This window comes from Nycticebus coucang, chromosome 22 (assembly GCF_027406575.1).
Source record: "Nycticebus coucang isolate mNycCou1 chromosome 22, mNycCou1.pri, whole genome shotgun sequence".
NCBI classification, from domain to species: domain Eukaryota; kingdom Metazoa; phylum Chordata; class Mammalia; order Primates; family Lorisidae; genus Nycticebus; species Nycticebus coucang.
The window spans coordinates 25,227,011-25,253,796 of NC_069801.1; the positions used below are offsets into that span (position 1 = coordinate 25,227,011).

The following is a 26,786-nucleotide window of genomic DNA, read 5'->3' on the forward strand; positions in this document are numbered from 1 at the left end:
GCGGTCCCACATCATGATTGGACAGCAAACCTGTCAATCCGGCACAGCAGAACGGCGGAAATGACGGTACAAGGCAGTGGGCGGATGCCTACCAGACAGAGCAGAGGCGCTAAGTCCTTGGTGGAAGCTTCCGGAAGTCTTGGGGGCTGTAGTGGTGCTCCTGTTGCTCCCTTTTTTGGCCTGGAACTGCGGTGGCCATATTATAACCTGGCAAATGGGACGTTTGGTAGTGGCGCAGTTACTGTAGTCACGCCGAGTTTCCGCCCGGTCAGGGTCCGGGCGGTTGCCTTCACAACGGGGAACCAACCCAGGCCTCCAGGAAAGGATGAAGGCCATGGCGGAGCTACTCCTTTCTAATGTAAAGATACTGGGTGCAATTTAGTAGCCTTGAGGTGAGATACAGATCTGTGGTTTTTGGAGTAGATAATCCTGAACCTTTAGAGCAGGAGGAAGATTATATTATTTAGTTCCTCTTTCTTCATAAGTGGGGAAATTTAGAGGCAGTGACTTGCTTTGGTTCACAGTACGTTAGTGATGGAGGGTGGCCTAGAACCAGGGTCAGGAATGTCTAAGTGACCTCAGCAGCATGTAGGTGCCACTCGGTGGTTCAGTTTCAGCACTTGTTTGCGTGCTTATTTGGTTAAGCTCTTCTGTTGGGGCAAGGACTGTATCTGCTTTGCTTGTCGTCATAATCTTGTATTTTTTTTAAATAAATAAATAAATGGATGAATAAATTAGTGCTATGAGGTGTTATGCACTCCAGCCTGTCTCACCATCCAGCCAAGCACTTTACAAAGTCACTGTGCTGGTCATGCTACTTGCCCATTGCACAGCCTACAGTGGGTGCTCTTACTCCACACCTACAAAATGAGGTTCAATTTCTTCATCCTGGCCCTCCAGACCCTTCACAATCAGGCCTGCCCTCACCTGTCCAAGCCTATGTTTTACAGCCCTGGTCTATCTTCCACTCTGTACTTCTTGTCCAGTTTTGCCATTCAGCACTTCTGCTTTGCAGTGATGATCACTTTCTAAATGTGTGACCTTGAGTCTCCATTTTTTTTTGTTTGTTTCTGTCCTTTACAACTGCTTGTCTGAAACTTCTTCCCTTTCCCTTTCCTCTGTCACCCCTACTAGTGTGCTATGACTTCATAGCTCACAGCAACCTCAAACTCTTGGGCTTGAGCCATCCTTTTGCCTCAGTCTCCCAAGAAGCTGGGACTACAGTCACCTGCCACAATGCTCAGCTATTTTTTTGGTTGCAGTTGTTATTGTTTTAGCTGACCTGGGCTAGATTCAAACCCACCAGCTTCAGTGAATCTGGCCAGCACCTTACCCATGAGCTATGGGCGCTGCCTTTTTTTGTTGTTGTTGACCAGGTCTTGTGCTTGCTCAGGCTGGTCTTGAACTCATGAGCTCAGGCAATTCACCCACCTTGGCTTCCCAGAGTGCTAGGATTACAGGCATCAGCCACCATGCCCGGCCAAGTCTCCATTTTCTTAGCTGTTAGAAACATGTTGAAAATGAGCTATTGCACCAGCTCATCCCTAGAGTTACACGCAAATCATTCCTTTCTCCTGGATCATCAGCCCTCCCATCTCTAGTCCTGCAAGGATCAGTTCCAATCTCATCCTCCACCTAAACCTTCCACCATCTCCCCTTGCACATTTTCGAGTTAGCCACCCTCTTTCCAGTCTCCTCTGTACTTGGTACTATCACTGACATGCACCTGTCTCATTTTCCAAAAACACAAAACCCAGCGGAGAAGCAAGAATCCAATTCACTCAATTCTGATATGAGGACAATTGATGACCTAGTATATGGTGAGGGGTGGAGGAATGGGAGAGCGGAGGGAGGGGGTAGGAGGTCATGGTGTGTGACACAACTCTTGGGGGCGGGACACAATTATAAGAGGGACTTTACCTAACAAATGCAATCAGTATAACCTAGTTCTTTGCATCCTCTATGAACCCCAAACAATAAAAAAAAAAAAAAATCTGTTACTTACACAGAAAAAAACCCAAACCCATTTCTCCATCTCAGAAAATCCTGCCAGTCAGGCCAAAAACCTCGGATCATTCTTGTGTGTTCTCTTTTTCTCTATGCACTTCCTTACCTCCATTTGCTCTAGTTCAAAAATGTACCTATATCTGATCTTTTCCCCTCACTATAGGGCAGCCAGAATGATGCCTTAAAATGTAAATCAGATGACATCATTCCCTGGATTAAACTCTGGTGGCTTCCCATCACTTTTATAATAAAAGCTAAACTCATCCTTATGATGGTCATGGTCCTACCTGATGACCTAGAACCTACCTGTGTATCTAGCCTCATCTCCTGCCATTGATGTCATCCTTGATTTACTCTAGCCATGCTGGCCTTGTCATGCCACCCCTGGAACATACTGAACTCATTCCTGCCTCCAGATCTTTGGATTAGGGTATCCCTCTCTGTCTGGAACACTTTTCTCTTCTCTTTTCACTGGTTGGCTCCTCCTCGTTATTGAAGTCTCAGTTCAAATATCACTTCTTGGCCTTTTGACCAGAGACCTCATCTTCCAGTAATTCACCAAAATGATGAACACAGAAGAAAAGAGGAGAGGCACCCAATATATGTTCTCTAGGCCTTTTAGAAAACATGGTGCTGGCTCAGCACCTGTAGCTTGGCTCGGCGCCTATAGCTCAGTGGCTAGGGAGCCAGCCACATACACTGGAGCTGGTAGGTTCAAGTCCAGCCTGGGCTTGCCAAACAACAATGACAACAACAAAACTAGCTGGGCTTTGTGGCAGGCTCCTGTAGTTCTGGCTACTTGGGAGGCTGAGGCAAGGGAATAGCTTAAGCCCAGAGGCAAAGGAATAGCTTAAGCCCAAGAGTTTGAGATTGCTGTGAGCTATGACATCATAGCACTCTACCAAGGGTGACAGCTTGAGACTCGGTCTCAAAATAAATAAATAAAAAGAAAAGAAAACATAGACTTGTTCCTTTGGCCACGTTCTCGCAAATCTACAAGAAAGGTGATATTATAGACATCAAGGGAATGGATACTGTTCAAAAAAGGCACGTCCCCTACCATGGCAAAACTGGAAGAGTCTATGATGTTGCCCAGCATGCTGTTGGCATTGTTGTAAACAAACAAGGGCAAGATTCTTGCCAAGAGGATTAATGTACATATTGAGCATATTTAGCACTCTAAGAGCCGAAATAGCTTCCTAAAATGCGTGGAGGAAAATGATCAGAGAAGGAAGCCAAAGAGAAAAGTACTTGGGTTCCACTGAAGTGCCAGGCCAGCCTGCTCCACCCAGACAAGCACAGTTTGTGAGAACCAGTGCAAAGGAGACTGAGCTGCTGGAACCTATTGCCTGTGAATTCATGGCATAATGCGTCTAAAAAAGAAAAGGCTACTGTAAAAAAAAAAAAAAAGTTCCTCTTCATTGTGGTATCCCCTTCTGCAAAGAAATATTTAAAGCAAATTTTAATAGTGCCCTAAAAAGAAAAAAACAAATATCTCTGATATCACATCTAAAGTATACTCTACCCTCCCCAACACTCCAGTCTTCTAGGATATCAATTTATCTTATTTTTTCATAATGTGTGTCACTACTTGCATTGTCCTCTTTAAGATTTATATACATTGTAGAATTGTCCTTTTCCTATTTATTTTTCAATCCCCATGGCATGAATTCAATAGATGATAGTGGTTATATATTGGACTTTGTGGAAGTACTGTCTGTTCTTTAATTTTCATCAGAGTCTTTTATGAGAAAACATTTTTATGATGAGAAGCTGAGGCCCAGAGGGGTTAAATGACTTCTCTAAGATCAAAAAGATAAATGGAGAAGTCCAGATTTGAACCCAGGTCTACACTCTTTTAACTACTGAGTATTTAATAGGAGGCCATGTCTTTACCTTTATAACCTCCTGGTCTAAAAAAATATTGGTGGAATTGAACTGAAAAATCTCAGAAAGGAAGATATCCTGAAGTCCAGGCTGAAGGTCAAGGGGATTTGCCCAGAGAGAGGATAGTGACACTTGGTCTGCAGATTGGGTCATGTAACACATGCTCATTTATTCCACAAACATGTGAGCCTCTTGAATTCCTCCTACTTTCCAGGCTCTGTTCCAGGTGCTGAGGAGTCAACTCCTATGAGAATCCTTTGCCTCCATCCACCTCTACCCAGCAAAGGGCTCTTAGGGGAAATTGCTGTTGGAAGTCTGCGCTATTCGGTGCAGAGGCATCCAAATCTCTCAGGCAGTCAGAGACCAGCCAAAGCCGACATTCAGGGCTGTGCCTCAGAGGACCCACAGCAGACCCAGGTGTGTTTGTTTTGGAGGGGGCTGGATGAAATATCAGGATCTTCCAAAGACTGAAAAACAATCAATTCGTTTCCAAAACCTCAACTACCTGAGGCAGACAGAGGTGGGTGGGAAAGTTCCTGTTATTGTTTCAGTTTTAGCCACAGGGGAAATCTTAGATTCCAGCCCTTTTTAGAGCACAGAGCACTTTCCTGAGTTCATGGAAGCCTTGTGGTTGACCTGTAGAGGTTGAGGCAAAACTTGGTAAGCGAAGGCCTCTCCCCTGGAAAACATCACCTCCCCTAGAGACACAGCATCCCAGAGGCGTCCTGGCTCTGTGCCACGCCCCTGCGTGGCTTACTGAGAAGGAATACCAATACCCATCTAATTATTATGGAATTAATTCTCTTTGATTCTAACCAGATTCAGTTCTGAAATTTAAATTCCAGTTGGATATTGTGGATCACAGGGTGATTTGCAACTTTCCACAGAACCAACTGAAAAAATGCACACTGCAGACGTGGCAATTTGGCCACACTCCCTTCCATTATGGTAGCGTAAAGGGAGTACATTGACAAAATCTAGTCCCATACCCGATTCAGAGCAGCCACAAAAAAAGATCTAGCCTTGTAAGGGATTAATGGACCCCATGTGAAGTCTAATTAGATTCTGTTGAATCCTGGTGACAAAGGAAAATATCAAGATAGAAAGACTGAAATTCCAGAAACATCAAATTTGGGATTTTTCTCTACAGAATAAATATACACCAGCTTTTTCTCCATCTTACAGAGCAGAGGGTTTCTAAAATTAAGGACCCTCCAGTCTTATCTTCACACTGCCATTAGTGAACTCCTCATTAGGCAAATCTAACTCCACATACCCTTGTGTGACACCTGTCAGGGGCCTCCCACCTTGTGTCTCTTGCACTCACTCTGTAGTCCAGCCACACTGACCTGTCTCTGGTCACTTAGCTCAATACGCCCGGTCATCCCTAAACCATGGCATGTGCTGTTTCCTCTGCCTGATCCATCTCTTTGCCTAGCCACAGTTACATCCCCAGCTGTGCCCTCCTTCATTGACTTCCCCCTTCCTTGGAATTGTTCCACTGTCTTGCTCTTCCCACAGACACTGTGGGGGTAGGAACCATATCTGTCCAGTTTGCCTTGGGATCCCAAGAGTCTAGTACAGTTCCTGGCACAAAGTAGGAAGAGGAAATGGACTCATCAAGTTAGGCTTTGGCAGGCTGAGCAATTGTGTGTGTTGCCTTAAAAGCCTGAAATAGACTAAGAAATGAAGACAGAAGAATAACAGGGCAGGAATGTGAAAAAGCTGCCTGGGAGGAATGCATGCATGCTCCCCTACTTCCTTTCTCTACAGCTTACCCTGCTCCTGAACTGATGAGCAAAAACTATGGATTTTTTTTGCTGACCACAGTAACAGAAGAGACTATAAAATTCAGCTTTCCATCTGGTAATTCATGGTCCAAGAAACTACAGCAATTTCAGACTCCAGGGAGACAAGCATTCAAATCATGAAAGCTTAAACCTAGCCTGTCGTAGAATCCCCAAAGAGTAGCATGAATTTGACTCAGGAAGAAAAGTGAAGGAAGCATCATTTGCTCTCCAAGGACCGATTCTCTGGAGGCCCTTAAAGGGGATGAGTTCGATGTTTCCTCATAGCAATTTTCCCTTCTGGCCTTGAAAGCTGACCTGCTCAATTCCACAGCTGGGCCTTGTGTCTCTTTCTCTCTACTCATGCCAATAGGATCCTAGTCATGGAGCCCATCATCAGCACTCACAGGCTGGCCTGCAATGGGAGCTGGGCCTCCGAAGGGAGTGCTTTAACATCTGTCCACATCCCCTGTCCAAAACCTGGCTGCTACTTCAATGCAAAGATGATGCATTTGCTTTTTAATGTTTTGTGTTAGAACTAGGGTTAACTGAGAATAGCTGGTGAGGGATGAAAAAAGAGTAAACTCCTCCTTTATCTAAAAACATCATGTGAGACACTCAGGCACACTCAGGAGCCTGCCTGATTCATTCCTCTGCCTGCAGCATACTTCTGCTCCTGGCAGGAAAAAAATAGGGGCAAAGGTCCTAAAAAGCCATCAATAGGCTGGTCTCTTGGTATGTGGGGCCCAGCCAGAGAAGGGAATTTTCAGAAATGTGCTGGAAATGCCAGCTCAGGAGAGATTTGACAGCTAGTTTGAAGGCTTCAGGCAGTTTGGATAAGCATCTAGACTTTGGGTACATTTCTGAGCCTGCTCTGTGATCCTTTGAAGTTTTTCCAACTTGAATAAACCTTCCAGAAAGCTGGGGCCAGTAAAAAGGCTTTCTTTGGAAATCCCCCTGGAAGCGCCCTGTTGCTTTTCTCACAGGGCAGCCAGCCCATAAGGACAGACGATCTGAAAAGTAGAGAAGGAAGAAGCTTGAGACAGAACTTTCTATAATGTTCAGTTGGCTGCCTTTTTTTCATGTCTAGCCTTTTTACATAGAGAGGCAAGAGATCACCAAACTCCCAGTGGACTTTAAGGACCATGAACTAACTTAGATCTGATCATGGCTCGCCTGCCACCTCTTTGCACTGATATGACCTAGTTGTTTCTGAATTCTAAGATGTACAGCAAAAGCACCATACAGATTAGAATAAGAAAGAATCACCAAGGATGCCATCTGCAATCCAGAAAGTCATTACCAAAGCTGGTGACAGGGGCATGCATTGGTATAGGCAGGGGGTTCCGTCTCATTTCCCAGAGAAGCATTCCCTGGTTGCCCAGGCCAGGAGCTGGCACCCATCTTTTCCCCTGTTTGCACAGGTTTTGTAATCACAGAATTACTGGAGCATCAAGATAAGCCTGCACGCTTGGAGGGGCTTCTAGGCAGATGAACACACCTCAACATTTCCCAAGGTGCAACCTGGATTGGCTTCGGGTCATATGAAGTGAAGCAGGTGGGCACAGGGAGAGTGGAGAGAAAATAGGAAAAGACCTTTATAAGCTGTCTGGAAGTGGGGCCTTCAATTCTGCTTGTGGTTTGCTTGAGAAGAGAGACAGAGTGAGACCCCTTCTCTAACTTGAGGACCAGAGGACCAAAGGATGAATCAGAAGCATCTGGAGAGTTGAATGAGGGCTTCCTGCACAGCAGCACTTCACAGCTCCACTGGCTGGCCACAGGCCACAAGGAAAACGCCCTTTTTTGAGCCTGGGACCAAATGAGAAAAGGAGGACGACAGGGACCTGTGGCTGCAGCATTAGAGGAGTCCCACTGGAAGAGGAATGGCAGCATGTTTTCTTTCTTCTTTCTTTATTATTTAAAAAATATTAACAGCAATTAAAAGTAACAACAACAACATTCACATCCCATCACAGATTCCTGGAAGTGTTGACCATTTATTCCCAATGGAGTCCTTCATCCAGTGGCAGGTGGGGATTTTAGCCAAAAGGCCCCTTCATATTTTTCATGGGTGGGTACTGCTGCTCCATTGGCATGGCCCCAAAGCAGTCAGAGGGGCTACAGTGGCCAGCCTTGCCCGGTGGCCCCATGGGGCCCGGGGGTCCAGGAATGCCAGGGATGCCCTGCTGGCCCATGGGTCCTGTTGCTCCCATCTTGCCATATCCTGGAGGGCCTTGAGGACCTAGGAAGGAAAGAGCCCCAGAAGGGAAATCAAGACAGCCAGATCATAAGAAAAGAAGCAATTAAGGCCATGGTAAATACTACTGTACATGTTTTCATGAGGACCTGATCTGATCTTCACATTGATTTAACAATGATGATACCACTGGCTAATTTTACTGAGAGCTTCTTTGTGCCAGGCACAGGGCTGAGCTCCTCTGATGCACTGTTCATTAAATCTGCACAACAATTCCCTGAGAAAGGAACTATTATCTAATTTTATAGCTGAGGACACAGGCTCAGAGAGACTGCTCATGTGCTAAGTAGAGCATCTGGGACTCAGGGCCAGATTGTTAGGCTCTGGCCATGCTTTTTCAGGATACACAGCCACACATGCATCTTATAGAGGGACACTTAGGGCATAAATGACCTTCTTTTTTTTTTTTTTGAGCCAGTCTTACTCTGTCCTCTGGGGTTGAGTGCCCTGGCATCATCATAACTTACAGCAAAAACCTCAAACTCCTGGGTTCAAGTGATCCTCCTGTCTCAGCCTCCCAAGTAGCTGGGACTACACATGACCACTACAACGCCTGGCTAGTTTTTCTATTTTTAGTAGAGATTGGGTCTCACTCTTGCTCAGGCTGGTCTTAAACTCCTGAGCTTAAGCAATCCACCTGCTTTAGCCTCCCAGAGCATAAATGACCGCTTTAAAGTTACATAGCCACTAAGATGCCAGGCAGGACTTGAACTCTAGTTCCTGGCCCTGTCTACATGCAGCTCCTTCCCACAGTCTAGGACTTAGGAATAGGCACTGAGTCTTCCACTGGCCCACCCCATGGCCCTAGCAGAATGTCTCGCACACAATGGCATTACTAAAAATGGTGGTTGAGTGGCCTGTTGTTATTTGGAGCTCAACACAACTGTGTCATAGAAGGAACATAAAGAAGTGGGGGAGGGCCCTCCTGCTCTGGATTCATGGTCCACCTACCTGGAGGACCGGGGAGACCATTTTCTCCTGCAAGGCCAACACCAGTGTCTCCCTTTTCACCTTTGGTACCAGGCAATCCTGGGACAAAAGAATAAAATAAGAAGTCCTGTCCCTAAGCAGAAAAATGACCCAGCCAGGCAGATTACTTGAAGCACACAGATACCCCCAAGTCTCATATTCACAGTAGACCTTGGGGAATACTTCGACCTGCCCCAAAGAGCTATGCATCCCTTGGGACCCAGAAGGCAGAGATACCTCTCATTCCTGGCAAACCCTGGCGTCCTTCTCTGCCAATCTGACCAGGGAGCCCAGGAGCTCCCGGAGAGCCTGGCCGGCCTGGAGCACCGTCCTTCCCTGGAGGCCCTGGTCGTCCCGGAGCAGCCGCCATTTCTATGGGGAACTGCATCCTGGAGGTGTAGTAAGCCATTCTCTCTGTAAGAAAGGAAAAGGACAGGTCACAGGGTGCCTCAGGGACTCAGAATTTCTGACTGTAGATGCTGCAGACAGGTCAGCAGCTTAGTGTCCAAAGCAGCCTTTATTTAGAGGGACATTTGGGCAAAGAATATGGGGGTTGGGGGCGGTGCCTGTGGCTCAAGGAGTAGGGCACCAGCCCCGCATACCGGGGGTGGCAGGTTTGAGCCTGGCCCTGGCCAAAAGTGCAAAAAAAAAAAAAAAAAGAATATGGGGGTTGGTGTCCTAAGTGGGGTCCTTTGCACTGGCCTCCGTGAAGCCCCTTCTGAAGCACAGCTCTGACTACAGCATTTCTGTGCTCCAGACCCTTTGTGAGTTCACCACTGGCTTCAGAATAAAGTCCAGACTCCCTGCTCGGCATTCAAAATCTGCTTCTCAAGCAAGAAGTCCAGCCCCTTCGGGAAACTGGGTCCATGTTTTACCCAGTCCCTGGCATATCAATGTTGGATGAACAAATGAACAAGAAAAAAAATCTTCAAATAAACCCACACCACCTGTCTTACAGTCGCCGCTCGCCCCTCTATTTAGAGCTCACTTCATGCAGACTCGTTTGATATCAATTTTCTTGTCTGCCTCCATTGCTCAAGTGGGGGCTTGGGGAGGGCAGGAGGGAACCATTTCATCTCTGAACACCAGAGCAGATGACAAGGAAGGTCTGAGGGATAATTGAACATGTGCCTGTCAACCCCAGGCCTGCAAGTGTGCAGGGGTGAGAGAAGGGACTTTGAGCTTTGAGGAAAAGGAGGCCAAGGCAGTGTCGAGAAGTAACAAGGAAGGGCGAAGGGTACCCACAGCCACCCAGTCGGCTGCCAGTTACCATCAAACATTTTAATGATCTCTTGTCTGATGAACCTCTTGATTTCATCATAATTCACCATGTCTCCCTGAAGAAAGAGAAGAAAACCTGTCTCAGTTATACTTCCAAGCTTGGTGCTTCCCCCCTGCCCCCAGAGACTTTATGGAAATAAAGAATGGAGAGGAGGGTAAAGGTCCCAGGAGCCGCCCACAGATTTGTTTTTGAGACAGAATCTTATTCTGTTGGCCCAGGCTAGAGTGCCATGGTGTCAGCCTAGCTCATAGCAACCTCATACACTTGGGCTCAAATGAACCTCCTGCCTTAGCCTCCTAAGTAGCTGGGACTACAGGTGCCCACCACAATGCCTGGCTAATTTTTCTATTTTTAGCAGAGATGGGGTCTCGATCCTGCTCAGGCTGGTCATAAATTCCTGAGCTCAAGTGATCCTCCTGCCTCAGCTTCCCAGAATGCTAAGAGTATAGGAGTGAGCTACCACACTCAGCCCGCAGAGTCTTAACCTAAAGTCCTAAGCACCCTGAAATGATACAAGACATTTTATGCCTAAGTGAAATTTTCTGGGGAAAGGATACCTTAGCCCCGATCTTTCCCCACACAATTAAGAACCACCTATTTGGGAGTCATGCTCTGTCTTTGAGAATGTCAGCAGAAGCTTCTAAAATGATCCATGATCCATCCCACATACCTGTTCTATGAGGCCATGGCCACCAGCCTTCCCCCTTACCATGGAGCCAGGCAGACCGGGCAATCCAGGGCTCCCCACAGGCCCTGGAGATCCAGGGTGTCCTCTTTCTCCTGCAGGACCTGGTGGCCCAACAGGCCCCATAGAGCCACTCTTGCCAGGCCCACCAGGCATGCCCGATCTCCCCTTCTCTCCTGCCTGGCCCTTCTGTCCTGCAGGTCCTGGATCTCCCTACAAGGACAGAATACCAGATACTGTCAAATATACATCACGATGTCTCAACAGTCTGCCCCTTCCCCTCACCCTCCCACCCCCAGGCCCTAACATCACGCCCTGGACTGTGGTCATAGCATCCTGGAAGGCCACTCTGCCTCACTGCTGCCAGAGCGGTCCTTCAAGAAGAGAGTTCTCATGTGGTGTTACTCCCTGCTTAGCGATTCTGATGGCCGTCAACTAAACTCAGAATAAAGTCCTAATTGTCAGGCCAGATAGGTGTTCAGGACCCTTCACGATCAGTCCTGATCATCCCTTCCTTCGCCTCCTCTCCCTGACCCCTCTCCACCTCCTGCCAGTCCTCATTGGTTATAACCCCCTGGTTCCGCCATGCTCTCCTGGTCTTCCTTACCCAGTGCACACTGCTCCCTCAGCAAACTATTCCGGTTCTCTATGTAGCCTCCCTGACACCCTGAGCTGAGTTGGGAGCACCCTTCCTCTGGCCTCACAGTGCTGTGTCTAACCTTCTGTAAAACTTGCCACACACTAGTGTCAATGTGACTGGACTACTGAGAGCACCTATTGTTCAGAGACCTCTGTTTACCCAAGGCTAGGACAGAAGGCCTGGAACACGAGCAAGAGCAAGTGGATGTTCGTGGAATGAAAAAGTGAATACATGAATTAATCAGTCAATGAGCAAATGAACTGGAGATTTCCATTCCCTCAACCACAGCCAAACCCCATGAGAGAAGTTGACCACATTCTGCGCACTGGCCTTCGCAAGTCTCCCTTCTCTGCAGCTAATGTCATAACTTGGAGCTGGGCTCAAACAATTCATGAGCTTCTCCTTTCAGAACCGGCTAGTGCTCACTCACCTTGGGACCAGGAGGTCCATAGAGTCCCTGTTTCCCAGGAGGTCCCTAGAGGAAAGCAAAAGCTGGGGGTCAAGCTGGGCAGCATCTCTGCCATATCCTGGTGAGGAAGGGCCATGAAAGACCACCTCAGCCCCCAGCTGTGTCCGGCTGGGCTCTGTGTGACAAAGGATGACAGCCTCACTGCCCAGAAGGGCTGACAGCTAGCAGGGAGAATGACCTCGTCTGGAGCATGGCCTTGTTTGATCATGGCTGTACCCCAGCATAGATGAAGAAGGGTGAGAAGAAGTCAGAATGGAAGGGCCAGTCTGTGACATCCTGGAAGGCCTGGCAAGAGCTGGTGCCCAGGAAATGTTTGTTTGGAGTTTATTAATATTATTGTCTCTTTTTTCATCAGGTACAGAGAAAATGAAAAAAAAAAAAGTAAAACAAATCTCACTTCCATTCTAGTCCCCTAGCCTCCCATTTCTCTCCCAGAGCAACAAAGATAAACAGTTCCTTGTATATCTGCCCAGGGAGAGTCTGTACACATAGTGTTGCTGAGTGAATGAAGAGGAGTCAGGTCAAGGAGAGGCCACCCAAGGAAAAGGAGCAGAGCAGCACATGGTACCTCTTTGCCAGCTGAGCCATCTGCACCAGGTTCCCCCTGGGGAGTAGAGAACAATGGAGATGTGATGAGTGCCAGCCCAGTTTGGTGTCACATGCCTGACTTTGGCTACTAGGTTCCACCAAGAAGCTACGATCCTCCAGTTCTCACTCTCTGACACTTTGGGCACAGGCCGTGGAAATTCAGACCTTCGTCCCAGAGCCCCATCCTGATGTCTCCAGGCTGACACCCCCCCACCTTTCCACCCCACCCCCACCCCCCACCCCTGAGCTTTCCAAGCAAAGAACAGGCTGTGCCACTTTGCTCTGTAATTAGGGTCCCAGCACCTTGCACGTGCCCTGGCTCTGAGTATATGTTAAATGTTTGCAGAATGAACGCATGAACTCCAGTGAGGCTCCAGAGATTGGCTGGGGCCAGCCCCCATCTGAGGGGATGCCGAGGAACAGGAATCTGTGACTACAAAGCAAGTGATAGTAGATTTATCCAGGAGCCCTGGAGCCTCCTGAGATTGCAGTCAGGGGAGGAGGCAGGGTTCTTGGCAGGAATCAGAGCTAGCAGGCATGGTGAGACCAGGCCCTCCTGGCAGATGGGCCCACTGGAGTCAGCAACACCATGGCCTGGGTTGTCACTACTATTCCTGAAAGTCTTCATTGGTAGAGACCTGGGTCCCTGCCCGAGCTTTCCCAGGGGACTTTTCATTCCTGAGTGCCAGGCACTCAGGCAGAAAGTGCCTGGGGAAGGGGCGGGGGCAGACAGGGATGAGTCTCCCCTGCCTGACACCTAGACGAGGGGTCTGCATAAGGCTGATGCTGGAGCATCATCAGAGGCGGTGGCCATGTGTGCAGCTGGCACAGCCCTGGCTTACAGGGCGTCTTTCTAAATATAAGGTGATCCTTGGGTGCATGTGCTATGCCTCTTAGAGACCCCAGATGTGCACCCAATGTTTGGAAGTTTTGAAAGAGGTAGTTTTATTGAGTTTTGATTTCCAGGTTCTAGAATCAGGAAGGCTAGGGACCACATCCCAGCTCTTGCTAGCTATGGGACCCTGAGCAACCTAATTAACCTTGCTAGCTTTGGCTTCCTCATCTGTACAATGGGGACAATCACATCTACTAAGCGGGATTGCAGTTTCTGCAGACTAAGTGTACATCAGGCACTTAGTTCGCCATTCAGCACATGGTCAGTGATCAATACATCATCACTCTCAGTGTTAAACATTAGCTGAGACCAAGTCAGTGGCTTCTGGAAGAGCTCAAAAAGTTACAGTAACAGCAGGCACTGCTTCCTGACATTTACAGAGATTTTCTGTGGTTACTGACAAGCTCCCTGGGGAAGGGGCGGGGGCAGACAGGGATGAGTCTCCCCTGCCTGACACCTAGACGAGGGGTCTGCATAAGGCTGATGCTGGAGCATCATCGGAGGCGGTGGCCATGTGTGCAGCTGGCACAGCCCTGGCTTACAGGGCGTCTTTCTAAATACAAGGTGATCCTCGGGTGCATGTGCTATGCCTCTTAGAGACCCCAGATGTGCAATACTGCGCTCTACTGGCCTTCAGCCAAATGACCCATTTCCCCTTGACCTGTGCCACAAAAGGCGGGGTCTTACCGGAGGGCCAGGGTGTCCAGCAGGGCCAGGCTGGCCTGGGAGGCCTGCAAGGCCCCTTTCTCCGGTAGCTCCTCGGTCTCCTTTCAGGCCCTAGAGAACAGGAAGGGCAATGGTGAGGGATAGGAAGAAGATAAAGTAGAGGCTCATACAGCCAGAGGCAGACACCCCACTGTGTGCTAGGGACCATGTCCCCCACCTCCCAAGCCCCAGAGCGGGAAGTGGCACTGCCTGAACTTTCGGCAGGACCCTGGGATGGCCTCCGGCTTTCTCAGAAGCTCTTTACCACCTCTTGAAAGGGAGTATTTGGAGGTATTTGGAGACAGGAGAGACTGATGCCAAAGGGGGTGGGGGGTCGAGATAAACTGTAAGGAGCCATGGCAGAGGAGGGCAGAGCTCCCAGAGGGAGTAAGGAAGGAGCGTGTCACTCACCATAGCAGAGATCCCAGCTGGCCCTGGCTGGCCCGGAGGCCCCGGTGGCCCCTAGAGACAGATGAGTCAATGGAAAAGAACCTGGATCTAACAGTAAGTTCGCTGAGAGGCAGAGGGCCTGGCAGCAGGAATAAGCCCTAAAGTCCAGTAGCTCTTTTTTTGCCCTGAAACCCTTCCCATCCTTCTGGTCTTGTACTTGAACTTCTGCCGCATCATTTGTCCCCACCTGAGGCTGGGGGCTCCTGAGAACACAGGACCCACTCACTACCCCATGTGGAGTGGTGCATCTGGGGCTGTGCTGAGGGAGATAGAGCTGGGAGCCACCACCACAGGCCAAGTACAGAGGGCAAAGGCCTGGGGGAGTAAATTGCCCTAAAGGCAGCTCTTCTTGCTGTTCTATGGAGGAGGTGAGACCAGGAGCTGGGACTCTGCATAGCAATGGTGAGCCCAACACCCACAGGGACCAGCTCCAGGGTGACACCTGGGCCTATAGGCTTCCTGCTGCCCACTAGACTCTAGACAGCAATGAGATTTAACACCTGGCTGTCCCTTCCTGCTGTGTCTGAAACACCCTCCTGTACCTCTGGGTCCACATCCTTGCCTTAAGGCACATCTCAACTATCACCTCCCTGGTCAGAGTGACACCTTCTCTGAATCCCAGGGCACTCTGGTCTCTCTCAGAGCACTTCCTTCCACCCTGGCCGACAGGAAGCTGCAGAGGCCACAGCCTGTGTCCTACTCATCAAGTCTCCTGCGATAGAAATGCCCAGCACAGGGACCATCACACAGCCAGGGGGCTAGACTGGACAGACAGAGGTGAGTGGGGAGGCTTGCACCCTCTTCATCCCCAGGCCCCTCTGAGTCTCCCATGGGGCCACAGTTTAGAGCATGCAGCACTTTCTGTCAACTGTAATGTGAGGGGAACCGGGCTAGATCCAGCATTCCCAACCTAGGACCCCTGGACCCCTTGAGATGCATAAAAATAGTGATAGGGACCTGAGAGTTTCTTTCTTTGGTCATGAACTATTTTTAACATTTCCAAAGCCTCCTGGAAGTCATACAGCCAGCCTCAATAGGGCTGCAACAAAATGCTGGTATATTTGCTCTTCTTGGAGCCTATCAGCTCAGTGCTGTCACACTGATCAAAGGGGCTGCTGGCAGTTGTCTATGTTACTGATGAGTAAAGGAGATGGGAAACTCATTACTGCTTAATAAACATCCTCTCCAAGTCACCCCATCTCAGTAAACACACCACCTACTTACCCAGATGCCCAAGCCAAATGCGGGAGTCCTCTTTTTTTTGAGACAGAGTCTCATTATGTTGCCCTCAGTAGAGTGCTGTGGCATCACAGTTCATGGCAACCTCAAATTCTTGGGCTCAATTGATGCTCTTATCTCAGCCTCCCAAGTAGCTGGGGCCACAGGTGCCCACCATAACGCCTGGCCATTTTTTGGGGGCGGGTTGCAGTTGTCATTGTTGTTTAGCAGGCCTAGGCTGGGCTCGAACCCGCCACCTTAAGTGTATGTAGCCCAAGGTGCCCTACTCACTGAGCTGTGGGAGCTGAGTCCGGGAGTCCTCTTGATTCCTCTCTTTTTAACACTCCACCTGTTCCACTAACTCCAATCCCAAGCACCAGCAAGTCCTCCACCTCTGAACACATCCCAGATTTGCCCACGCTCTCTGTCTCCACTACATCCACTTACCAACTGCTTCCATGGGCACTGGCTCTCCATGCTCCTGGCCACCTCCCTGGGGGCCTCCTTGGTCAGCATCAGGTTATCTTTCCTTTCCCACTCACACCGCGTCAAACTACACTCCAGCCACACTGACTTTCTTGGGGTTCCTCAAACATATCAATCTCCTCCCTACACAGGCCCCTTGTACCAGCTACCTCCTCTGCCTGGGACCCTCTCTCCCCAGGTGGCTCACTACCTGGTTCATCCTTTTATTCAGGCATCAGGTCAAATGTCATTTCCCAAGTAAGGTTTCCTCTGAAGTCCCTTTCCCATCCTTCCCTATAACATCTTATTTGTTTGTTTGTTGTATCTGCCCCAAAGACAGACACAGGGGGATCTTGTCTGTCTTGCTCATTGCTGTTGCCCCAATGCTTGGAACGGTGCCTGGTAGGGAGCAGGTGCTCAGTAATTATTTGGTGACTAACTGAATGACCTTCATCTGATAGGTAAACTTGAATGTTCCCAGAAAATAAGAAAATGGTGAAAAGTCTGGGAATCATGGAACTGGGTGAGCCCAAGGCCACCTTCTCACTTTCACGGTTGGGGCAGCTCCTGTGGTCAGTTCTTTCAGGTCATCCCCAGCTTGCCACCCGCTCCCCTGTAACAGATTCCTAACTCTCCTAGGGATAGAGACAAAGAATTTTAACTTACAATATGGCCGGGGGTGCCGGGTCTTCCCTGGGGTCCCATGGCACCAGGCTCACCCTGCAGGAGCCAGAAAAGGGATGAGTTAACAAAGAAATGGACTTAGCAGCACACGCAGGGCTGTGAGGTGGGAGAGGGTTCAGCAGGGCAAGGTGGGAAAGCCGATGGCCAGAGGAGCCAGGCTGAGCTCCAGCCTCCAGACCCGAGCCTTCTGGGGCCTGAGGGACCAGCCCGGCCCCATGAGAACTGCTGGGTAGAGAAGGTGGAGCCCCCTGTCTGAGCGGGCCAGGCCCTGCCTTTGTAGGTTGGTGATCCAATTGCCTCTAGGGAGAGAACCAGTTATGACCCTGAAGAGGAGGGAGAAAGTTCAAGATGTGCAGGAGTGGGTGAACCTCCCCCAGAGAGCCAAAGAGAGCGAGCAACCACATTGCCAGAGAGTGGGAGGAAATGGCCACATTCCAGACTCCACAGAATCCTAAGGCCAGCTCCAAGCAGTGTGAGGTCCCTAGACCTTACCTCCGCTCCAGGCCGACCATTGCTGCCAGGGGGACCTGGACTGCCACAGTCACCCTAGGAGAGAGAAGGGTAGCTGGAGCTTACCAGACCTTCACATCGAACCCTCACTCCAAGTCAACCCCACATCTGGAGCCCTCTGATGCCCTTTGGCTAATGGACCCAGTGTGCCAGACATTGTTGGCCTCAGGAGGTTCAGATGCTGGGATGGCTTCTCAGTCAAGGGTCAGGTGGCACCTCCACCCAGCCTAAGCTGCCATGTCTGTTTAGGATAAGGCCTTGAGGACAGCAGAGAAAACCTGTGTGGCAGAGGTCACCAGTCCTTTACCTTAGGTCCTGGGAGGCCAGGATGTCCTGTTTTTCCCTTAAAGCCCTGGAAGAAAAAGGAGGGAATCCTCATGTCCCTTGCCAGGGGCCTCTCCCCACTCCTCCTTGCTCAGGTTAAACAAATCAGACCACTCCAAAGTGAAAACATGGTCCACAGGGGACCTGGATTTGAGATGCCACACCCCACCAGGCATGGGCTGCAACTGCTCAGCTCCCAGCTCCTTCCTGCAGCTCAACTTACCGGGGGGCCCATGAGTCCAGGGGGGCCGGCAGAACCAGGGTCCCCCTAGGGAAAGAGACCAGGGAGTTTTGTACGGTTTTTTGTACCCAAGTCATTTACCGTATTCTCCTCCCCTCTCCAGCCCTGCTCAGCTATCCTAGGATGGAGGGATTGTCACAAAGGGCAGAGGAAAGAATTTAAACCTGGCCCGGCCTCTGACTGCCTGTGCACCCTCAGTGAATCCCAGCCCCTCTCCAGACCTTATTTTTCTTTCTTTTGGGTACAGAAAGGGATTGATCTTGATGTTCTGCCCTTTGTTGTGACCCCATCCCTTTCAGATTTCCCAGCAAAATGAAACCCAAGGAGCCGGGGCTTGCTCAAGTCCTGTGTCTGCACCTGATTCTTCCTGAAACCCAGCCTAGTTCATCTTAGCTAGTTCAGGGCACTAGAAGAACTGGGAAGCCAAGGGGCTCTGGTGCCATCAGGGAGGTGGATGCAGTGGGGCACAGACTGAGACAAGGCAGGGCTGCCCCTGACAAGGACAGGACGCTTCAGTTCTTATCTTTGGGATTCCCTTGACTTTGGCTCTTGGGGAACAGAAGAGGAGGGTGTGCTTTCCCTCTCCGGCCATTATCTCACCCGCAAGCCGGGCTTGCCGTCCTTCCCGTCCAGACCATCCAGACCAGCAGGGCCCTGAAAACAGGAACAAGGCATTTCTGCATGCCTGTGCTAAAGCCCTGGGAGAAGAGGCTTGACCAAGCCCCTCAGCTCTCTCCATCCCTCCCTCTCTCTCTCACACACACACACACACACACGCATGTGCATGCATGCACTTATCCCTCCCACATGCCTGCCAAGATAAGAGGGCACACACTCACCTGAATCCCAGGAGGTCCTGGTGGCCCAGGGGGACCAGGCATGCCTGTTGGGCCTCGAATCCCTTCGCTGCCCTGGAAATCAGCACCCCCCCCCAACAAAGTCAGCAGGGCCTTGCCCCACCCTTGGAGACTAGGCCCTGGGCCAGGGCTTCCAGTGACTACTGGAAGTCAGAACAGCTGGCTTCTGACCTCATTTGGTCCTGGCCTAACTGGATATTCTACACCGCCTCCCGAGAAGGCTCTGTCTTCATCTGCAAAGCATCCCCCTTTCCTCACTGCTCCATGAGGAAGGACAGAACATCTTCTTCAGGGCTGACCCAGGGACTGGCATGCTCAGTGGTGTGTGCTAAACTACAAACACACTGAGTGCCATGTGGGCTCTGATTCCCCAAGATGAAAAACCTGGGTGACTCCTGTCCGCAAGGAGAACACAGTCAGTGAGGTCACAGACCTACCACAATCAGAGGCAAAGCAACAGTGCCTGTGGTCTGTGTGGAAAAGGGCTGGGGGAATCTAGAAGAGGGAGCTGCTTGCTCTGGTGGGGATCAGGGAAAGTACCACAGAAGAGTCACCACGTGCTAGACTCTGAAGGATGTCTGGGATTGGGCAGAGGGAGGGGAGAAGCACATGCCAGAGGGAACCTAAGAGAAGGATAAAGATTTGGAAGTGGTCACGTGCCCGGCCTGGCCAGGGTGTCTGGGGGAGCCTCGGGGATGGGCGAGCAGGGAGAGAGGCTGGAGAAGTCAGAGCCTGGATAGTGAGGGCTCTTAAACTGTGAATGGCTTTTAAACTGTGTTTCTCAGAGGCCTGGAGGCTCCTGGGGAGCCTCAAAGCTGGGGGCGTGAAGTGAGGACCCAGAGAGGAGACTCCAAGACCCCCACCTTGTCTTAGCCAGTGAAACTCCACTGTCTATTTTGTATATTGAGGTTTCATATAAAATTTTGTGTGATAAAAAGGCTCGAGGACTATAAAAGTCTGAAAAGGGCGGCACCTGTAGCTCAAAGGAGTAGGACGCTGGCCCCATATACCGGAGGTGGTGGGTTCAAACCCGGCCCCGGCCCAAAACTGCAAAAATAAATAAATAAATAAAGTCTGAAAACAACTGCTACAGGTACTAGGGAGCCATCAAATGTTAAAAGCAAGGGAGTGATAAGGACAGATGTGTGAATTGGAATGTGTATCAGAAAATGAGGGGGAAGCAAGATGCTTCATCTGCTTAGGGGGGGGTGGCTGCTGCATTCCGCAGTGTGAAGAGGGTGACTGCTCTGGATCTGTGGCTGTGGGGTGGTCTAGGGGAAGAGATCCAGAGACCCAGAAAAGGGGGGTGGAGCTCCGGGGGCAATGCAATTCCACTAGTCACCAGGAGGGGTCAGCACAGCCCCAGCCAAAGTCAGCTCCCACTGGGAGTCTGGATGGAGAACTACTGGCCAGAGGTTTGGTCATTCCCTGCAATGACCAGCCTAAGGAGAGCAGGGAATGGTCACCTAGGTCCTTTACAGGGAAAGGAAGAAGGGCAGGGTGCTGGCAACCAACACTGCCCCAACCATGACTGACGGCACTGGCTGCGGGGAGGTAGTGAAGGACCCAGGTCCACCCAGAGCTGGGAGGGAGTTCCAGCTTTGCTCTAACACACCGTGTGCCCCTGGGCTGCTCCCAGCCGTTGGGACCTCAGTTTCCTCACCTGCATAGTGAGAAGTTAATGTGTGTGCTCTCAGAGGAAAGAGGCCCTCCCTCTAGGCCCCAGTCCCCCGATCCTAAGCTCAGAAGTCAATTTGGGGCCTTGTATATCACCTACCCAGAACATCTAGGGAGCCAGAGGTTGGGTTGAGACAGGGAAGTCAGACCCCTCAACCAAGGCGGAGCCACATCTCTAGAGGTGATCAAGCCAACCACAACGCAGCCAGTACAGCCAGTATGGGGGTGACCCTGCCCTCCCTGGGCCCTTGGGCATGGCTGAGCTAGAGGGCTAAGCCATGGCTGAGCTAGAGGGAGGTTCAGAAGTGCTTCCCTCTTCCCTCAGTTCCCTGCCATCCAAGGCTGCTAGGTGTCCTGGCCCAGTGGCCATCCCGAGGAGCCCACTTGCCAACTGAGCACATTCTAGAGGCCTCTTTCCCCAACCCTGATGCAACTGGGTCAGTCTTAGAATTCCTGAAGGCCTGATGTTGGGGCGGCAGGGGGCATGGGAGCTGCATGGTTCAGATCCATGACTTTGGTCAACTTGGGGTCCTGCTCACCTTCTCAGCTTGGGGGCCAGGTGGGCCAGGTGCTCCAGCTTTGCCTGGGAATCCAGGGGGACCCTACATCAACAGAGGAGCAGACGGGAATAAAAGTGGGGCTGAGGGGGAGTCCAGCCTCCCCTTCCTTCTTCCTCCTGTGTGCATTGCACTGTTAATACAATTCATTGCGACTTCCTGGAAACACCACCCAGGAGCACGGTGCCTGCGTGACCCGCTGGACTAGAGCCCGCCCAGACGGCCCTACTTTCCAGGTCCTGGAATCAGGCCTGGCCACCCAGGCTGTTCCTTCCTTGCCTATTCCTCTCCCCTCCCCAGGACCATCCTCCCACTGGCTGGCCTGCTCACATCACAGAGCTGGCTTTGTCTTTACTCACCGGCGGGCCTGGAAAGCCTGGCTGGCCTTGAAATCCCTAGGGGAAGAAGCAAGGGACAGCATGCTATGCCACCCCCTTTCTCTTGCCTGGCTGCCCAGGTAGAAAGGGGGACAGGTGAGACAGCCTCAAGCCCACAGGCCTTGCCCTCTGGTCTACATAAGACAGTTGGCTGGTGAGACTCTGGGCATCATATAGGATATCACAACTCAAGGATGGGTGGGATGTCACAACTCAAGGAGGGGTGGGATAGGGACAACAGAGCTGCTCCTTCCCTGCCTTTCCCCGGCCAGTTCCCAATCATCACTCACCTGGTCACCCTTCTCACCCGAGTTCCCTTGGGGTCCTCGCTCTCCTCGGGGACCCTGTTACCCAAAGAGAACAATATTGCTGGAACCCAATCTTCCTGCCCTCAGAGCCCAGGACAAGACCAGGACCTGGGGTCCGTGTCCGCATCTCTCTGCCTCCTCACTCACTTACCGCTGGGCCTGGGGAACCTGGGAGGCCTTCAGAGCCTGGGGGACCCTAAGGACACAAAGGAGCAGAATCAGTCACTCTTCCTGAGGGAGAAGGGGTTGGGGGACAGGAGATGAGGCACAAAGCAGAGGCAGGGCACGAGGAGGGAGGCTGCCTAAGCTGGCAAGACTTCTCTGCCTGGTTTGTTCGAGCTTCCCCTCTCATGCCTGAGCTATTAAACCAGCCTCCTAACTAAGCCCAGCCAGCAAGGGATTGCCAACCCCTCTTCTTCAAGCACAGTTCTGATGTGTCACTCTCTTGCTCAAACATCTTCCATGGCTCCCTCTGCCAACTGAATGAGGCGTACAGGTTCCACCAATGCTGGTGTTTGAGGTGGCCTATGAGCTGGCACCAGCCACTCCTTCCCACTTCACTACCCTCTCCCCTTCTGCCTTGCTCAGTCAGACTACTATTCCCCGAACACGCGCCACGCATTCACAGCCCTGGGCCTTTGCACAGCTATCCTTTTTACCTGGAATGCCCACCCTTCCCTGACCCCTGAAGGTCACCCTTCGAGATCCCCTGAAGCCTTACAAAGTCATGAGATGCTCCCAGTCGTCCCTGCGGCACTCCTCACCTGGATTCTCTTTCTGGGATGCCTCAGTACAGACAACCACAGGGCCCCCTGCTTCCTGCCATTCACATCTCAGCTCAAAGGCCACCTCCTCAAAGCTGGCTTCCCTGAGCCTCTGTCAAAAGGGCATCCCGGATGCCCTCTAGCCTCTGACCCTGCTCTGTCTCCTCCGTCAGTCCTCTCATCCATGGGGGCTGGTCCTCCTCCCCCACTGCAGGGCACGGGGTGAACCTGCCTGCTGTGTTCACTGCAGTGTCCTCGGAAGGAGCTGGCACAAGCAGGCCCAGGAGAAACATCAGTTATTGAATAAGTATGTGACAGCATTTACTGAATCCTGCCGAGGCCACACGGAACTTAGTGAATTTGTACAGCTCCAGTCCCAGTTTGGCTAATCCCAGATTTGAGGTTTGTGAGTTTTTTCACCAGGATGGACCTGGGTTCAAGTCCAGGTTCTACCACTAACTCACTAGCTGAGGGACCCTGGTGAGTCATGTCACTTTGTCATTTTGTGGGTTTCAGAATCATCCTTGTCTGTTTATGGCCCAGCTCCTGAGCTCAGTGTGGGGCCAAGCACACCCTGGCTCTGCAGAGGGTGGCTTGACTGGGGACGGAGGTCCTTCAGTGGGGTTGGGGCTAGAGTCTCAGGCCCTCCTTTGCAGGAGGAGCAGGAGTTCTTCAGGCTGACTCTGCAGCCCATTCCCCCATGAACCCACTGGAATTCTCTGCCTCTGTAGTGACCGGCCCCCCTCCACCCCCACCAAGCCATGCTGCCTGCCGCAGAGGCATCTAGAGAGACTCAGCTAGCTCAGGAGCAAGGGAAACAGGGGTCACTGTCTTCTCCTTCATAGGCAGCTAGGAAATCTCCAGCCCACAGAGGTGGTGGCAGTGGCAGTGGTGGCAGCAGGCAGAGGCAGCTCCGTTTGAAGCCCTTCCTCTGCCTCCGCAGAGCTGCGACTCACCGATTCCCCCTTCTCTCCCGCTGGCCCCACGTAGCCTCGCTCCCCCTTGATGCCCTGACAAGTCACAAAGAGAGAGCAGAATTAGCCCCGTGGCCTGCCTGTCATGGCGCTAAGGCAGGGGGTGGAGACTGTGGCTGGCACCCACACCGACTCTGAGGCAGATGGCACCAAGGAGGATGGCTGGGAAGGGGAAGCCTCCCGCCTACCATGCCACCATGGACCTCCACAGCAAGTGGGGACATGCCCACCCCGTGGGTTCCTGTGGGGTGTGACTCCTCCCAGCTGTCTCCCCAACTCTCCAAATTCTCATAGAGGCAGATCTCAGTTCTTGCTGTATCTGGGGCTTACAGGGTGCTCTAAGAATCTGGCTCCCCAAAGCAGAGTGGGGGGCTAAGCCGTGCTGCCAAGGAGACCTACAGTGGGGACTGTACAGATGGCTCAGTAGAGGCAGAGGCTAAAATTCCTGGGAAGGGGGAGCCTGCTGAGGGATGCCCAGCATAGCCCATCTTGACCACCAGCCTGAGCCTCCAGTGCCCCCAGAACCAGGGTCCCTTTACTTACAGGCAGTCCTGGGGGCCCCATTGCACCTGGGTAACCAGGTTGCCCTGGAGGACCCTACAAAGAAAGGCAGATGTTGTGGACCACCCCAACATTTCTGTTCCTCCCTTCCCCAGGCAACAGGATGGCCAAAGCTGGAACAGGTGCCCCAGATGGCCATCTACCAGGCACCAGCCCTCCAGCACAACCGCCACTGGGCTATTTTCCCCAGCCCCAGGTTCCCTTGGCCATGACCACCACCCACAGACCTGGGGCTGGAGACACTCCCACATGACCAGGACCTTGGAAGCTGAGCCAGAGAAGGAGGCCCAGGGCAGTAGGGACCAGGGAGGAGAGGTGGAAGGGGCGTGTGCAATGCTGTGGGCAGAGGGAAGGGTAGAGCCCCCAGGGATGCTGGTGAGAATAGGGGCTACTCCTGACAGGAAGACCCTACACTCAGGGAGTCAGGGTGGAGGGGCAGAGCAGTCACAAAAGAGTCCACCTCCCAACTTCTTCTTTTTTTTTTTTTTTTTTTGAGACAGAGTCTCAAGCTATCGCCCTGGGTAGAGCGCCATGGCATCATAGCTCACAGCAACCTCCAACTCCTGGGCTTAAGCGAGTCTCCTTCCACCACCTCCCAAGTAGCTGGGACTACAGGCGCCCGCCACAACGCCTGGCTATTTTTTGGTTGCAGCCATCATTGTTGTTTGACGGGCCCAGACTGGATTCGAACCTGCCAGCTCAGGTGTATGTGGCTGGCGCCTTAGCCGCTTGATCCACAGGTGCTGAGCCATACCTCCCAACTTCTACTCAGTGACTACTCCTCAGGGCCCAACCTCTGCCTCCCCAGGGCTCTGCCAGCCTCCTCTTACCGGCTCCCCCTTGTCACCTGTCAGCCCTGGGAGTCCTCGCTCTCCTTGAAGGCCCTTAGGAAGAAAAATCATGAGAAACTGCAGAAGAGGGCAATCCCCACCCAGCCCAACGCCCCTCCTCCCACCCCCAGCCCTCTGTCCCCATTCTGGGCTAAGGTGGAGGTCACTAGTGGCTCCCTGGTGTCCCAGCAAAATGACCATAGTGATGTACTTCAGAAGCGTAACTAACTGAAAAGCTCCACCTCTGGGTGCTTTGGGGGAACATGCACCTCCAGTACAGATATATACACAGATATATGCAGAGTGGGTAACTCTGAGAGGGCACCTCCCAGGTGCCTGGTGTCAGTGTGCCCTACCCTGGTAACTGCCTGGGTGCTCCTTTAGGAGGGTGACAGACGAGATGTGTGTTCCTTCTGAGGGGCAACTTCAGGAGATGTGCCCCAGAGTGATGAGTGATATTCCCCACCAGAGTGTATCACCTGACACTCGACACTTACTGTCTGAGCCACCCCGTCCCCAGGCCCCAAATTGCCTTTTTTCAGGGACGCAGAGCATGACACGGGAAGGCTCCCTTGAGAGTAGGCCCATGGGAAAGGGGACATCACTTTCAAAGCCAGAGGCCCCGCCCCTCGTTCCTCACCCTGGCCATCGCAGATTTGCCATGCCATTGAGGGCACCTTTTTTGCCCCCTTCTCCCTCATGCCCTGGATAGACGGCGCCCAAACCTTTCCATGACACAAGACAGATGACTAGACGGACAGATGGCCCCTTCACCCAAGCAAGCAGAAACAGACAAGGCCCGGCCAGAGATGAGGATGTGGGGACAGATGGAGCTGCGACAAGGAGGAGCCCTGCTCCCTGAGCCTTGATCACTAGGCCTGGGAGGAGAGGAGCCAGAGCCCAGGAACATGAATTCTGACGAACAGGGGGTTAGTTTCTGTGACCAGGAGGGAACAACAGTGAAGACGGGTGTGACGATGACAAAGGCAGAGCAATTAACGACACCTGGCAGAAGGAACAGGCGCAGAGGGGCAGGGCCCCTGACGCCCAGAAACCGAAATGGCTAGTATCACAGCCCAGACTCGGAACAGGCTGGGACTGGAGCCAAGGAAGAGGTAAGGGAGAGAGGGAAGTGGACGGTTTCCTCTAGGCCGATGGACAAGGTGCGGGCAGGGCTGCCTTTAAATCCCTGGGTGCCTCTGGGCAGCCCTGCCAAGCAGCGGGGCAGCAAACCTGTGCCAGCCTGCAATGTGAGGCCCTGAAGCTTTGGCATCTCTGCTGGGCTCTGAGCCAGGAGCCTGGCAGGGCCCCAAGAACTACTTTCAGCGAATCTTTAGTCAACACCAAAGGTGGTGAGAAGCGGGAGGCAGAGGGAGAAGACAGGGGAAAAGGGGCCCTGGAGGCACCAGCCTGACATAAGAAGGTAGGGTAGGGAGGACCTGGAGGAGGGGTGTGGACGGTGGGCGGGAAGGAAAAGAAGATGAAGTGGGTGAGAGAAAAGAGGAGAGAAAGACTCAGGGGAGGTGGAAGAGGGGAATGGAGAGAAGTCAGAGGCTGGGAGGATGTCCAAGCTGCCGGGACCTCAGAGGACCTATGGGACCTGTGTCGTTAGCTACCGAGCCTGCAGTGGGACAACAAACATGAGGACAGAGGTGAGGGCATGACGCAAGGGAGACAAGCGAAAGCCACAGAGACCTGGCTGGCGGGGGGAGGGGAGGTCGAGCAGCACTAGGTTCTTACAGGCAATCCGGGAGAGCCAACAGCACCAGGAAAACCTGGGGGGCCCTGGTGGGAGAAACAGGCAGGTCACATCTCACA

General features: G+C 51.8%; 1 protein-coding gene across 11 annotated transcripts in view; it reads right to left on the bottom strand.

The window, feature by feature from the left end:
- Positions 1-7,584: 7,584 nt before the first annotated feature.
- Positions 7,585-26,786, bottom strand: part of COL16A1 (collagen type XVI alpha 1 chain) — a 51,510-nt gene continuing 32,308 nt past the window's right edge. For all 11 annotated transcript variants that reach the window (XM_053576739.1, XM_053576746.1, XM_053576736.1 and 8 more), the window contains 23 exons: positions 26,709-26,753; positions 24,969-25,022; positions 24,121-24,174; positions 23,560-23,613; positions 21,991-22,035; positions 21,822-21,875; positions 21,514-21,549; positions 21,137-21,199; positions 18,903-18,974; positions 18,664-18,717; positions 18,046-18,090; positions 17,806-17,850; positions 17,481-17,534; positions 16,971-17,024; positions 14,583-14,633; positions 14,154-14,243; positions 12,552-12,587; positions 11,945-11,989; positions 10,899-11,087; positions 10,178-10,244; positions 9,145-9,321; positions 8,890-8,967; positions 7,585-7,923 (listed from right to left, as the gene is read on the bottom strand). In XM_053576739.1, coding sequence (XP_053432714.1) covers positions 7,721-7,923; positions 8,890-8,967; positions 9,145-9,321; positions 10,178-10,244; positions 10,899-11,087; positions 11,945-11,989; positions 12,552-12,587; positions 14,154-14,243; positions 14,583-14,633; positions 16,971-17,024; positions 17,481-17,534; positions 17,806-17,850; positions 18,046-18,090; positions 18,664-18,717; positions 18,903-18,974; positions 21,137-21,199; positions 21,514-21,549; positions 21,822-21,875; positions 21,991-22,035; positions 23,560-23,613; positions 24,121-24,174; positions 24,969-25,022; positions 26,709-26,753 — 1,665 coding nt within the window. In that variant the 3' untranslated portion in view covers positions 7,585-7,720. The remainder of the gene's footprint in view (positions 7,924-8,889; positions 8,968-9,144; positions 9,322-10,177; positions 10,245-10,898; positions 11,088-11,944; positions 11,990-12,551; positions 12,588-14,153; positions 14,244-14,582; positions 14,634-16,970; positions 17,025-17,480; positions 17,535-17,805; positions 17,851-18,045; positions 18,091-18,663; positions 18,718-18,902; positions 18,975-21,136; positions 21,200-21,513; positions 21,550-21,821; positions 21,876-21,990; positions 22,036-23,559; positions 23,614-24,120; positions 24,175-24,968; positions 25,023-26,708; positions 26,754-26,786) is intronic.